Raw genomic sequence first — 13,845 nt, forward strand, 5'->3', positions numbered from 1 at the left:
AATTGGATTGCTGTTTCAAGGAGCCGGCAAAGGAACAATGGGCTGAATGGCCTCCTTCTGTGCTGAAAGATTATTTGATTAATTTTAGTTAGTTGAACAGTCATTATAATAATAAATCTATCGCAATTTTTGTCCAAGCGGTTCCAGGTATAGTTATAAATAGACAATGGAACTCTACCACCTTGCCCGCCATGAAATTGGAGCGGGTGAGGTTCTGACAACGAAAATCTCTGTTGTCCTCGGGCGGGAATTTCCGGTTTCGCCCGCGCGAGACTGTAAAACCCTGCCCAATATCTTCAGAGCTCAAAGCCTGATCTCAATCTCTCCCAAAGGTCACCTCGCACTTCTCCAGTAAGGATAGCGGTACAATAAGTATTCTGAGAACACACTCGTACAGAAATAATATAGAGTAAGGCCCTCTTGTACACTACATCGACCATGTTCTCCCCCCCCCCCCCCCCCCCCATCCCCCCAATCCCGTTCAAACAAATCATAGCAAGGAAATAAGCAGTTTTGCAACATTCTGGGATTTTGAGAATGTAACTTCTTTGTCTTCGATTTTCCATCCGCGCTCACCCCAAACCTGGAAAATCCTGCCCGAGGTCATGGAACCTCTGCATGTTCCGCCCCTGCCACGGGAATCGGGAAAATTTCCCCCCAAATTCTTTCATTTATGATTAAGCCAAGTGTTATTTGGAATATGCAACCAACTTAATGTGAGCTGAGCACGTGGGATCTGCGATTTCTTACACCATGTTTAAGGGCTGCTCGCTCTTGTTTATTGCGTGTCCTTATTTTAGAAACTAGCTTTTTTCCATGATTAAGAAAGAGTGGGACAGATCGCTACCTCAGCCCCAGAACAGCACATGATGTTCATTTGGATCGAACTGGTGCAGTTCCGGTGTATTGGAAGGGATTTAAGAACTCAAGGTATCCATCATTGTTCTTTCTCTTTATCCAGGTGCTGGACAATGCAATTGAAACCCAGAAGATGATCGACAAGTACGAAGAATTGGCTTCGGACCTACTGACCTGGATCGAGCAGACCATCATTGTCCTCAACAGTCGGAAGTTTGCCAACTCGTTGACTGGAGTGCAACAACAACTGCAGGTCTTCAACACCTACCGCACAGTGGAAAAACCTTCCAAGTAAGTTGCAGGAGGGGACTTGCCGTAAACTTAAATCTGGGAATAAATCTTTCAATGATTTCTGTTCTCTGACTACCTTTTATGTTTTTAGCCCTGCCATTGTGCCGTGGAATGATTAAGTGCGTCTTCATTGAGAATGATGGCTTAGTGGTATTATCGCTAGACTATTAAATGACTTACTTCGGTGTGACCCCATATCAACACATTGATGTATTTGATTGGCATTCCCCTGTTCAAAGTTTAAATTAAATTCACCCATCCAAAATAAATGGGCTCTGTTAAAATTGCAAAGGAATTACATACGAACATGTTAGTACTCTCTTGATTAGTTACTTAAGTGGGAGGCGATGGTCTAGTGGTATTATCGCTGGATTATTAATCCAGAAACTCAGCTAATGTTCTGGGGACCCGGGTTCGAATCCCGCCACGGCAGATGGTGGAAATTGAATTCAATAAAAAATACCTGGAATTAAGAATCTACCAATGACCATTGTCGATTGTTGGAAAAACCCATCTGGGTTACTACTGTCCTTTAGGGAAGGAAATCTGCCATCTTTACCTGGTCTGGCCTATATGTAACTCCAGAACCACAGCAATGTGCTTGACTCTTAACTGCCCTCTGAACAAGGGCAACGAGGGATGGGCGGAGGTGATGACAGGTTAAGCAACTCCCAGACCCGGGTACACAATTCTTGTGCAAAACAAGGAGTGGGATTTTACGGTCTCGATCGTCCCGAAACTGTAAAACCCCGCCCGAGGTCAACAGACATTTCCATTGTCCGTCCCTCGCCCGCTCCAGCTCTATGGTGGGTGGTAAAATTCCAGCTAAGATGTCAAGGGTTGTTCTGCCGGGTGCCCCGATGGTCAGTTGGACCACTCGGGTTCCCAGGGGTGTGCAAGTTGCGGATGATCTTCTTGGAGACCTTTGCAATAAAAAGATCCCACCAATTGATTCCACGCCCCACAGCTGCAGGGGCAGGGACAGTGTAGGAAGATAAGGTAGGAATGCATGGTCTCTGGGCTGGATCACAAAAATGTAACGGCCCAATCCAAAGTCAAACAGCGAGTGGTGCGCGGTTTCTTTGGGTGACATGGTTGTCATGGTTGAATAGCTGGCATTCTGTGAGCTTTGAGTGTGAAGCTTCCACTGTGAGGATGAGGGGAAGTACATCAAAGTTTTGTATGAGTGGTGATTGATAGAGATTGCTGGTAGGTGAGTCACTTGTCAATCAGGTGGCACACTGGTTAGCACTGCTGCCTCACAGCGCCAAGGCCTCGGATTCAATTCCGGCCTCGAAGGACTGTCTGTGTGGAGTTTGCACATTCTCCCCATGTCTGCGTGGGTTTCCTCTGGGTGCTCCAGTTTCCTCCCACACTCCAAAGATGTGCTGGATGGGTGGATTGGCAATGCTAAATTGCCCTTCCATGCCCCAGGATGTGTCGGTTAGATGAATTAACCACAGTAAATGTGTGGGGTCAAGGGGATCGAGCCATGAGGTAGGCCTGGGTAAGATGCTCTTTTGGAGAGTCAATGCAGATCCAATGGGCCGAATGGCCTCCTTCTGCATTGTAGGGATTCAATGGTCCTGTGGTTCTAGCCCTATGCGGTGGATTCTTAAGGGCGGCACGGTGACACAGTGGTTAGCACTGCTGTTTCACAGCGCCAGGGACCCAGGTTCAATTCTGGCCTCAGGTGACTGTCTATATGTGTGTTCTCCCCGTGTCTGCGTGGGTATCCTCCGGGTGCTCTGGTTCCCACCTACAGTCCAAAGATGTGCGGGTTAGGTGGATTGGCCATGCTAAACTGCCTCTCGGTGTCAGGGGGATTAGTGGGGTTATGGGGTTAAGGCCTGGGTGAGATTGTTGTCGGTGCAGACTCGATGGGCCAAATGACCTCCTCCTGCACTGTAAGAAGTCTCACAACACCAGATTAAAGTCCAACAGGTTTATTTAGAATCACGAGCTTTCGGAGCGCTGCTCCTTCATCAGATGTTAATCATCTGATGAAGAAGCAGCACTCCGAAAGCTCGTGATTCCAAATAAACTTGCTGGACTTTAACCTGGTGTTGTGAGACTTCTTACTGAGCCCACCCCAGTCCAACGCCGGCGTCTCCACCTCCTTCTGCGCTGTAGGGATTTTATGATTCTGTGGATCTTTGTTGAAGCTTAAATTGTTAATGTAGCTGAATGTGGAATTTTGGATATCATTTATAATGGGGAAGGGAAAAGAGGGAACTTTCCTCTTGCCCCGGTCAGAAATCCAGCCTCCCCCATGTGATTACATTGTTGATTGCTTTGACTCTCATTACCCGTCTCAGTTCTTTCCAACTGCGCGCCTCTCGATTACTTCTGCCAGCAACAACAGCAGGCATTGTGATAGCAGATCACTTGTTTTGCCTGCCACCTCATAACGTCCGTCACTTCATCTTTCGGGACTTCCAGCCATCGAATCCTCCCCAGATCCCGGGGAGCGAGCCATAAACCCTCTCCCCGCACTGTTCCCCTGTGACCCTCCCGCCGCACAGGTGATGACTTTCTGACACTTGGCGCTCGCCACCAGCTGTCCTTCCGGTAATGCTAACCTCCATCATGCAGACAAGTTCAAAAACAGCCTGGGGCCTACCTGTCGGTGCAGCGCTGTGGGAGCAAAATCCCTAACGGTAAAGATTATTAACCAGTTTAACATTAAAAAACATTTTTGCTTAGCATTCCAGCACTCTTAGATAAACGAGTGGGGCGGCACGGTGGCACAGTGGTTAGCACTGCTGCCTCGCAGCTCCAGGGACCCGGGTTCGATTCCCGGCTGGGGTTACTGTCTGTGTGGAGTTTGCATGTTCTCCCCGTGTCTGCGTGGGTTTCCTCCGGGTGCTCCGGTTTCCTTCACACTCCAAAGATGTGCAGGTTAGGTGCATTGGCCATGCTAAATTGCCCCGGGATGTGTAGGTTAGAGGGATTAGCAAGGTAAATATGTGGGGTTATGGGGGTCTGGGTGGGACTTAGTCAGTGCAGGCTCGATGGGCCGAATGGCCTCCTTCGGCACTGTAGGGATTCTATAATTCGGTGTTGCCTATTTTGAAACAGCACTTTTACTCTGTTGAAAGGCAAGTCTGGTTCTGTGGAAGATCCAAGATTTGAACTGTAAAAGTCTGCACTGCATAACTGTTGAAATACTAAATCATATGGGTGCCTAAAAATAGACTTGAACAATAACAAATCGTAACCAGCCTAGCTGGGCAGCTTTGCTTTGGCATCTCGCTGAAACAACGGATGAAAAGCCTTTTCCAAAGTGTTGTGCGTTCCCTCCTCTGTGATGCGATTAATGTTTCATTTCCAGAGTGTTACACCAGTTTCAGAATGTTGACTTGCGGCTGTTTAGTTTTTATATGCCACGGTGTCTTTTGAATTGCACGAAAACTAAGTGGAACGTCTATCCCCCCCCCCCGACAGGTTCCAGGAGAAGGGTAACCTCGAGGTGCTGCTGTTCTCCATCCAGAGCAGGATGAGAGCTAACAACCAGAAGGTGTATACACCGCATGAGGGCAAGCTCATCTCCGACATCAACAGGGTAAGAGCGCTCCTCACTTCACAACCCTGCAATCTGTTTGAGAAAGCAGCTACACCCAGGCGTCTTTAAGCATTTTAACTGTTGGTTGGATTCCGGGGAGGCGGTGGTACAGTGGTACTGTCGCTGAACTAGTATCCAAAGACCCAGTAGTACTTCTCCAGGACCCCGGGTTCGAATCCCACTGTGGCAAAGGGTGTAATTTGAATTCAATAATCTGGAATTTAAAAGTCTAATGATGACCGTTGTTGTAAAATTCTTTGAGGAGGTGATAGCCTAGTTGTATTATTGCTAGATTATCAATCCAGAAACTCAGCTAATGTTCTGGGGACCCGGGTTCGAATCCCGCCACGGCAGATGTTGGAATTTGAATTCAATATAAAAAGTATCTGGAGTTAAGAATCTACTGGTGACCATGAAACCATTGTCGATTGTCGGAAAAACCCATCTGGTTCACTAATGGGCGGTACATTGGTTAGCACTGCTGCCTCACAGTGCCAGGGACCTGGGTTCAATTCCCGGCTTGGGTCACTGTCTGTGTGGAGTTTGCACGTTCTCCCCGTGTCTGCGTGGGTTTCCTCCGGGTGCTCCAGTTTCCTCCCACAGTCCAAAGATGAGCGGGTTCGGTGAATTGGCCATGCTAAATTCTCTCTGTGTACTCAAACAGATGCTGGAGTGTGGCAACTCGGGGATTTTCACAGTAACTTCATTGCGCTGTGAATGTAAGCCTACTTGTGGCTAATTTTAAAAAAAAGTCCTTTGGGGAAGGAAATCTGCCATCCTTACGTGGTCTGGCCTACATGTGACGCCAGACCCACAACAATGTGATTGACTCTTAATTGCCACTCAGTTCAAGAGCAGTTAAGGAGGGGCAACAAATGCTGGCCCAGCCAGTGATGTCCACATCCCATGATAGAATAAAGAAAAATTTAATCCCTGTGCTATTCTCCTGGGTGACGTGACACTGCCAGTTATGGAGACTGTCTGATACAGCAGTACAGAAGAGCAGCCGGGACTTGGCATTCATTTAAACAGACATTTGGGGAGGGGTTATAGAAATGAGGAGTATCTTAATGTTCCTTGCTATCTGTAGTTTGCTGATGCATGAATTGGAGTCATCAATGTTTCATTCAAAAATTCAGTTTTAGGTTCAATATGTTGGAAAGCAACTTTTGGTTGCAATGCTTTTGAAAAGTTTTCTTTTTCAATGTAGCGAATGGAATGTTGGCATTTATAGCTAAAGGAATAGAATATAAAGGTAAGGAAGTATTGTTGCAACTATACAAGGCATTGGTGAGGCTGCACCTAGAGTATTGCGCACAGTTTTGGTCTCTGTATTTGAGGAAAGATGTAGTGACATTGGAGGCAGTTCAGAGGAGGTTCACTAGATTGATTCCAGAGATGAGGGGTTTGCCGTATGAAGAGAGATTGAACAGTTTAGGCCGACACTCTCTGGAATTTAGAAGAATGAGGGGAGATCAGATTGAGGTATACAAGATGATAAAAGGTATGGATAAAGTAGATGTGGAGCGGATGCTTCCTCTTGTGGGGCATTCTAGGACGAGAGGTCATAGTCTTGGGATAAGGGGCAGTAAATTTAAAACAGAGTTGAGGAGAAACTACTTCTCCCAAAGGGTTGTGAATCTGTGGAATTCGCTACCCCAAAGTGCGGTGGATGCTGGGACAGTGAGTAAATTTAAGGAGGAGTTAGACAGATTTTTAATTGGTAATGGGTTGAAGGGTTATGGGGAAAAGGCAGGAAAATGGCGATGAGGAGCGTATCAGCCATGATCGAATGACGGAGCAGACTCGATGGGCCGAATGGCCTATTTCTGCTCCTATATCTTATGAACTTAGATATTATTTCAGTCACAGGAGAAAGTGCACTGTGTCGGATGAATTCATTTTTAAATTCATTCTGAAAATGTTCTTAACTTTTCAATCATGGACTTTGTCCATTTTCCTCCAATTTTATTTGTTTAGCTCCTGTCGAATGATAGTTGCCGTTTATATGGCATCTTTGCAGATGTCTCAAAGTGCATCACCTGCACTGAAATGTGTTGTCACCTGTGCTATGGAGCAACGGTTGATATTGATACAGAGTATTGGGGGTTAGGGCGGGGATGCAGGTCAAAGGCCACTGGGCCTTTTATTCATTCAGAGGATGTGGGCATCGCTGGCTGGGCCAGCATTTATTGCCCATCCCTAATTGCCTTCCAGAGGACATTTAAGAGTCAATCACTTTGCTGTGTATCTGGAGTCACATGTCGGCCAGGCCTGGTAAGGATGGCAGATTTCCTTCCCTGAGGGATATTAGTGAACCAGATGGGTTTTTATTGATAATCAAAGTGGTTTCATGGTCATCATTAGACTTTTTAATTCCAGATTTTTTATTTTAGAATTTCATCATCTGCCATGGTGGGATTTGAACCCGAATCCTCAGGTCTTTGCTTGAGTCTTTGGACCCAGTCGTAAGACCATTGTGCCACCACCTCCCTGGACCACCATGCACTGGGTGGTCCTCTGGTAGTAGCCGAAGTTATTTTTTAATTTGCTCTTGAGACGTGTGTATCGCTGACAAGGCCAGAGTTTATTGTCCATCCCTAATTGCCCATTTTGCAAACATTGGGCGAAACCGTGATCCCGTGTTCACTCTGTGAGGTTGCCGGCGGGGCTCAAGATCTGGAAGTTGCATTCCCGCCGGCAAGAACACAACTGATTTTACGCACCGCTTGTTGGGAATGTCATCAGGTTCATGCCCATAGCATGCACTTCAGAACTTTAGGAACTCTATGATTCTATGGAGAGTTCCAACTGCAATAACTGCACTAAATTCTATCTACGTCGCTTCAGCTAAGGAAATGTTCTTAAATGTAAAATACTGTGGATGCTGGAATCTGAAACAAAAACAGGAAAACGCTGGAAAATCTCAGCAGGTCTGACAGCATCTGTGGAGAGAGAATAGAGCCAACGTTTCGAGTCTAGATGGCTCTTCGTCAGAGCTGAACGAAGGGTCGGCATGGTGGCACAGTGGTCAGCACTGCTGCCTCACCAGCACCAGGGATCTGGGTTCAATTTTGGGCATGGGTCACTGTCTGTGTGAAGTTGGCACGTTCTCCCTGTGTCTGCATGGGTTTCCTCCGAGTGCTCCAGTTTCCTCCCACAGTCCAAAGATGTGAAGGTTAGGTGCATTGGCCATGCTAAATTCTCCCTCAGTGTACCCGAACAGGCACCGGAGTGTGGTGACTAGGGGACTTTCACAGTAACTTCATTGCAGCGTGAATGTAAGCCTACTTGTGACTAATAAATAAACTTACTTGGGTCATCTAGACTCGAAATGTTGGCTCAACTCTCTCTCCACAGATGCTGCCAGACCTGCTGAGATTTTCCAGCAGTTTTCTGTTATTGTGTGAAGGAAATGTTCTTGTTCTTTAAGATGCATCACCTCAACATCTCATTATTTGTGACCTTTTGTATCTGGTGGTTCGGGATAGGGCTGGGAACAGCTGGAGAAAGCAGAGCACGAACGTGAGCTAGTCCTCAGAAACGAACTGATCAGACAGGAGAAACTGGAGCAGTTGGCGCGCCGGTTTGACCGCAAGGCCCTGATGAGAGAGACGTGGTTGTGTGAGAATCAGCGGCTGGTCTCGCAGGTAAAGAACCATTTTGTTTTATCGTGGGAAAACTCGCATGCACATACTAACATATGCAGCATTGTCACTCAGGTATTGAAAGATCTTTTCAATTTTCATTTTGCCTATTCAACCATGGAAATGTTCAAATCTTGCCATGTCCAATAAAAGCCAAACTTGAGACATGAGCGTGAACCTTTAGGATGAGCCCCCACCATCCAAAGAATCGGCGGGGAACACATCTGATTTCAGCAGCCCTGCTGCCACTTTACGCCCTGACGAGCGTAGATGGGTGGGACTTCGGCCCCTCACTCAGGAGGATGTCCCGTCTTGGAGATTGTCGGCCAATTGGATTGGCTGGCAGTTCTCAAGTCCCTCCATGCACAGCGCTGCGGTGGCTGGAAGCGGCACTGCAGGAAGCTGCCTCGCACCAAGTCCCAGGAACCAGAGGACAAATTAAGTGGCAGGGGTGCCAAAGTGGGGAGATTAGGGAATGCCTGGGGTGGAGGGGATCACAAGGTGGGGGGGGTTAATTGGGGTCTCGGGGATTAGGCCGGGGGGGGAGCGGGGATGCAGGTCCAGAGGCCACTGGGCCTTTGATTCATTCACAGAATGTGGACGTCGTTAGCTGGGCCAGCATTTATGGCCTTCCAGGGGACATTTAAGAGTCAACCGTATCGCTGTGGGTCTGGAGTCACATGTAGGTCAGACTGGGTAAGGACGGAATATTTCCTTCCCTGAAGGACATTAGTGAGCCAGATAGGTTTTTCTGATTATCAGCAGTGGTTTTATGGTCATCACTGGACTTTTTAATTACAGATTTTCTTTGTTTTAGAATTTCACCATCTGTCATGGTGAGATTTGAACCCGGATCCTCAGGTCTTGCCTTGGGTCTTTAGATACCAGTCCAGTCACAGGACCGCTGTGCCACCACCTCCCTTAAAGTGGAGGGCGCTCCCTGTTACAAGGGGACTTCTGATGAATGTGTCCCATCTCTAACCCAGAGAGAACCCAGAGAGAACCCACTCCATGCAATTTCACTGCCCGCCCCCCCCCCCCATACTCCTCAGAACCTACCGAGGGGAGGGTTGGCGTAAAGATACAAGATGCACTGCAGCAATTCATCAAAGATCCTTAGACAGCACCTTCCAAACCCATGACCACTTTCACCTGGAAGGACAAGGGCAGCAGATACATGGGAACGCCACCACCTGCAAGTTCCCCTCCAAGCCGCTCACCATCCTGACTTGGAAATATATCGGCCGTTCCTTCGCAGTCGCTGGGTCAAAATCCCGGAATTCCCTTCCTAACGGCATTGTGGGTCAACCCACAGCACGTGGACTGCAGCGATTCAAGAAGGCGGCTCACCACCACCTTCTCAAGGGCAACTAGGGATGGGCAATAAACGCTGGCCAGCCAGCGATGCCCATGTCCCATGATGAATAAAAAAAAAATTCTGGCCATGCCGTGGCAGATAGTTGAGAAAGGTCGTGTAAAAATGGTGTACACTGAACTATAGACCTGCGAGCATGCTTTATAGATCTGTGTTACTCCCTCCCAAGTTTCAGATCCAGACTTCTCCTCAGGGCACACATCGTTTGTCGCAGACAAACTGTTTGTTCTCATAACTCGGCAAATGCTGAGTGTAACCAGGTGAAGTCTGGGATTGATGTGACTTCATGCCACCCCCAACTGGCTTTGCATGTGACCTTAAGATGGTCTTATGACATGAATTGCCTGCTTCTTCACAACAGAGCTCCCAGGACGGGATAGCTGGGTTGAACTCAGCATGCTACCTCATCCATAATTGATAGCTTCCTTTTATTTTGACACATGAGTGATACTCTGGGCTTCAAAGGCTGGCGTTAAAGATGTAAAATTCTGTGTGGTTACCAGCCGCTAGACAAGTGACTTACATTTGCACCAAGGTACTTGAGTAGCAAATTGCAAAACTGTGTATAATTTGTCATATAATGTTAAACACACACATACATGTGCACGTCCACACAGACACATGCACAGACACACCCAAATGCGCTCACACACAACACATGCACATACACAGAACATGTGTGCACACAGACGCACACATGCACACACACAGACACACTGAATACACGTGTGCATAACACACGCACACAGACACAAAGAACATGTGTGCACACAAACATGAACACGCACGCACACACATACAGAACACGTGCACACACAGACGCACTGAATACGCATGTGCACAACATGCATGCACACAGACACAGTGAACATGTGTGCACACAAACACATACGCATGCACACAGACACACAGAACACGCACAGACACATGCACACAACATGTGCGAACACAGACACAACACATGCACATACAGACCATGTGCGCACATAGACACACACATATGCACACACACACACATACTTTCTATTTTACTATGGAGTAGACATGCTGTCTTACTTGCTATAACTGATTGAATGAAGCCAAGGTTGGTTTAGTTTTTGAGTGCAGATGATGATATTTCGAAAGGGATTTTCAGTGTTGGTTGTTTGTTTTATTATCAACGTCTCCATTTCTTTTTGTTCTAATCACTTCCCAAAACCAGCCAGTCTTGCTTCCTCTCATCCTGTGTCTGAGACTGCTGAAATGACAGATACCATGGTGAGCGTGCGACTGTGGAAATGGCACCCGATGAAATGTGCAGCTCTGGTCTGTTCAGCCTGTGACTGTACAGCAACGTGGGAGTGTGGCAGGGATTCATTATAATGTTATCACCAGAAACTTCCCATTTAGCTGTGAAGCTCTTTGAAAAGTTCAATTTAAGATCCCACATACATTCTGCCCCCACCTATCTCACTATAACGCAAAAAGCGGCAAGAGAAGGTTTTTGGAAGGACTATGCAGTGAAAGGACCCTAATCAACCCTGTTAAACATGAACATAGGATCATTAATTTGTTGCATTGGCTTGGATATAAGTGAATGTCTTTGGTATTGTTTCGATACATTTATTCAAAGTATGTCAAACTGTCATGTCTTTAACTCTTTGCCTTGGCCCCCTACTGTCACTAAAACATATTATTTTGTGTAGCAGCAATTCAGGATGGTGAAGGCAAAGTATTAATAAAGTTCTTTGTTAGTTTTACTTGAGCAGTGCTTTGCTTCACGTCAGTAGATAGTTACTTAGAATTCACAAATCTGGCTGGTTCTACAGCTACACGCTCCTTGCTCGAGCCCTATATTGTAACATAGAGGGCCGGATCTTGCTGGACTTGTAGGGGGGGAATTTTCCCGTCCTGCCTGCCACGGGCATTGTAGTGGGCTGGGGGATGGACCATGCAAACGTTGACCTTGGGTGGGATTTTTCCGTTTTGGGGCAGCACGGTGGCACAGTGGTTAGCACTGCTGCCTCACAGCGCTGGGGACCCAGTTTCGATTCCTGGCTTGGGTCACCGTCTGTGTGGATTTGCGTGTTTCTCCCCGTGTCTGCGTGGGTTTCCTCTGAGTGCTCCGGTTTCCTCCAAAATCCAGAGATGTGCGGGTTAGCTGGATTGGGATGCAAAATTCCCCCTTGGTGTCGGGGGGACTGGCTAGGTTAAATGTTATGGGGATAGGATGGGATTGTGGTCGGTGCAGACTCGATGGGCTGAATGGCCTCCTTCTGCACTGTGGGATTCTATGATTCTACGAAAATCCTGCCTGTAGTGTCTGCCCTGAGCAAGGCTCTTACTTCCATCCTTCCAATCTGAATATTTTTGTGCCTTGGTAGGATTTGAACCCGGGTCCCCAGGTCTTGACTTGTTGGAAGTACAAGCTGATTACCCTCCCAATTGGGGGGGGCGGTTTCATGTAGGACCTTAGTGAACATGGGGTCTACAGTATATCTCTTTAACTGGTGAGATTTAAAGATTCAGAGAGAAATGCAGGGATGACTGAGAATGAAGATGAATTCGAGTGAAGTCGACCACAGAAATAAAGAGAAAGAAAAAGAAGATTGGATTAAGAGGGAGGAAAAAGAGATGCAGGAAAATGATGGCCGCGATCTCACGGCTCCCTGAGCCGCAGGCACAAATCCCCCGAATGGCCGCTAAACCTCGCGAGCGGCCAAAAACAGGAATAGCGCCGAGAAACTCTGAGTTTGAGACCTTCCCTCCCCTCTCTCTGACACGATTTGGTTCACGCTGTTTTAAAAATAAATTAATATGTTATTAAAGGGCTTGATGCCGTTACGTCCGCCCACCATGTTTCCTTCCCGCCCACTCCACACCCCCCCACGGTGGGGTGGCAGCACGATCTCAGAAATGGAAACCGCTCATGACCAGGCCAGGTGGGCAGAGCTGCCTGGAGCCCCCAGGGGCTGAGGGACATGCCTGGATACTGCCTCCCCCACATTGCTAATGGGCACTGCCAGGTGGCACTGGCAGGGTTGGTTACCATTCGCTACTGAGGGGGTGTTCCCCTTCCGCAAAGGCGTGAGAGCTCCCCTTATCCATGGAGTGGAGTGGGTGTAATAAATCTTCGGAGGCAGAAGTCCGTTCACCAAAATCCCTTTATTTACAAACTCTAACAGCAGTACACAGAGTGTCAGCAGTCTACCTTTGGGAGCGCCAGAGGAACTGACACTCCCAGTTAAGCACAAGGAAAAGACTCCGATTGGCCCATCAATTGGATCCTTAATCAGGGAGTTCCTACTCCAATAGGCCAACCTCAATTGCCTGATTGAAGCCATTGCAGGTGGTATCACCCCTTTTGCATGTGGGAGTTGGGGGAGGGGGGTTCCTCTTATCTGTAGGGTGTCCATGCCCATGGACCATGACTGGGGGGGCAGGTGGGGGGCAGCATTGGGAAGCCTTAAATTTAACTTTGAGCTTGGAGAGGCATTTAAAGAAAGGCTCCCTGATCTCAGATTCCCGCGTTGCCGATGTGTTTAGGCCCCGCCCCTCCAGCTGACTGCATGATCCTCCCTACCACTTAATTTCAGAGCGCTGTTAAACCAGGCGAGATAAGGCGGCTGTGAAGCCACGGGTTTCACACAGCTTTCCCCACCTGATCCAACGCCCTTTGGGAAAAATTGCATCCCAAGAAACACAATTTTAAAATTGACATCTGGTATTTTTAAAACCTCCAACAACAATTGACTACTTGCAAGAAGTGACAGTTTAAACCGTTCCCTCTCTGAGCAAGGACAGTTGAATTGCGTTGCATTAATGATTATTGTGTCGGTGACGAGGTGCTTACTCTATGTTCCGGGCCTAACTTTCTGCGGTGAGTTTAGTGGGCAAATAATGCACAATTCCAGGAAGTTTCTAAAAAGATAAATGGTGAGGGCAAGGCGCCGTCTGTGCAAAGAAAACAGCAACGCGGTGTGAATCGAATGGCAAATTTGGAGCTTCGCCTTATCTGTTAATCTCCTGATGCCATTGGTCAGTTTTCATAGAATCCCGACAGTGCAGAAGAAGGCCATTCGGCCCATCGAGTCTGCACTAACCACAATCCCACCCAGGCCCTATCCCCA

The 13,845-nt window shown here is 47.6% G+C and overlaps 1 protein-coding gene across 3 annotated transcripts in view; it reads left to right on the top strand.

Annotated features, from left to right (window-relative positions):
- Positions 1-13,845, top strand: part of LOC144506945 (spectrin beta chain, non-erythrocytic 1-like) — a 266,820-nt gene that overhangs the window by 113,622 nt on the left and 139,353 nt on the right. For all 3 annotated transcript variants that reach the window (XM_078233354.1, XM_078233356.1, XM_078233357.1), the window contains exons 9-11: positions 962-1,149; positions 4,597-4,714; positions 8,206-8,364. In XM_078233354.1, the coding sequence (XP_078089480.1) occupies positions 962-1,149; positions 4,597-4,714; positions 8,206-8,364 (465 nt within the window). The remainder of the gene's footprint in view (positions 1-961; positions 1,150-4,596; positions 4,715-8,205; positions 8,365-13,845) is intronic.

This window comes from Mustelus asterias, chromosome 18 (assembly GCF_964213995.1).
Source record: "Mustelus asterias chromosome 18, sMusAst1.hap1.1, whole genome shotgun sequence".
Classification (NCBI taxonomy): Eukaryota; Metazoa; Chordata; class Chondrichthyes; order Carcharhiniformes; family Triakidae; genus Mustelus; species Mustelus asterias.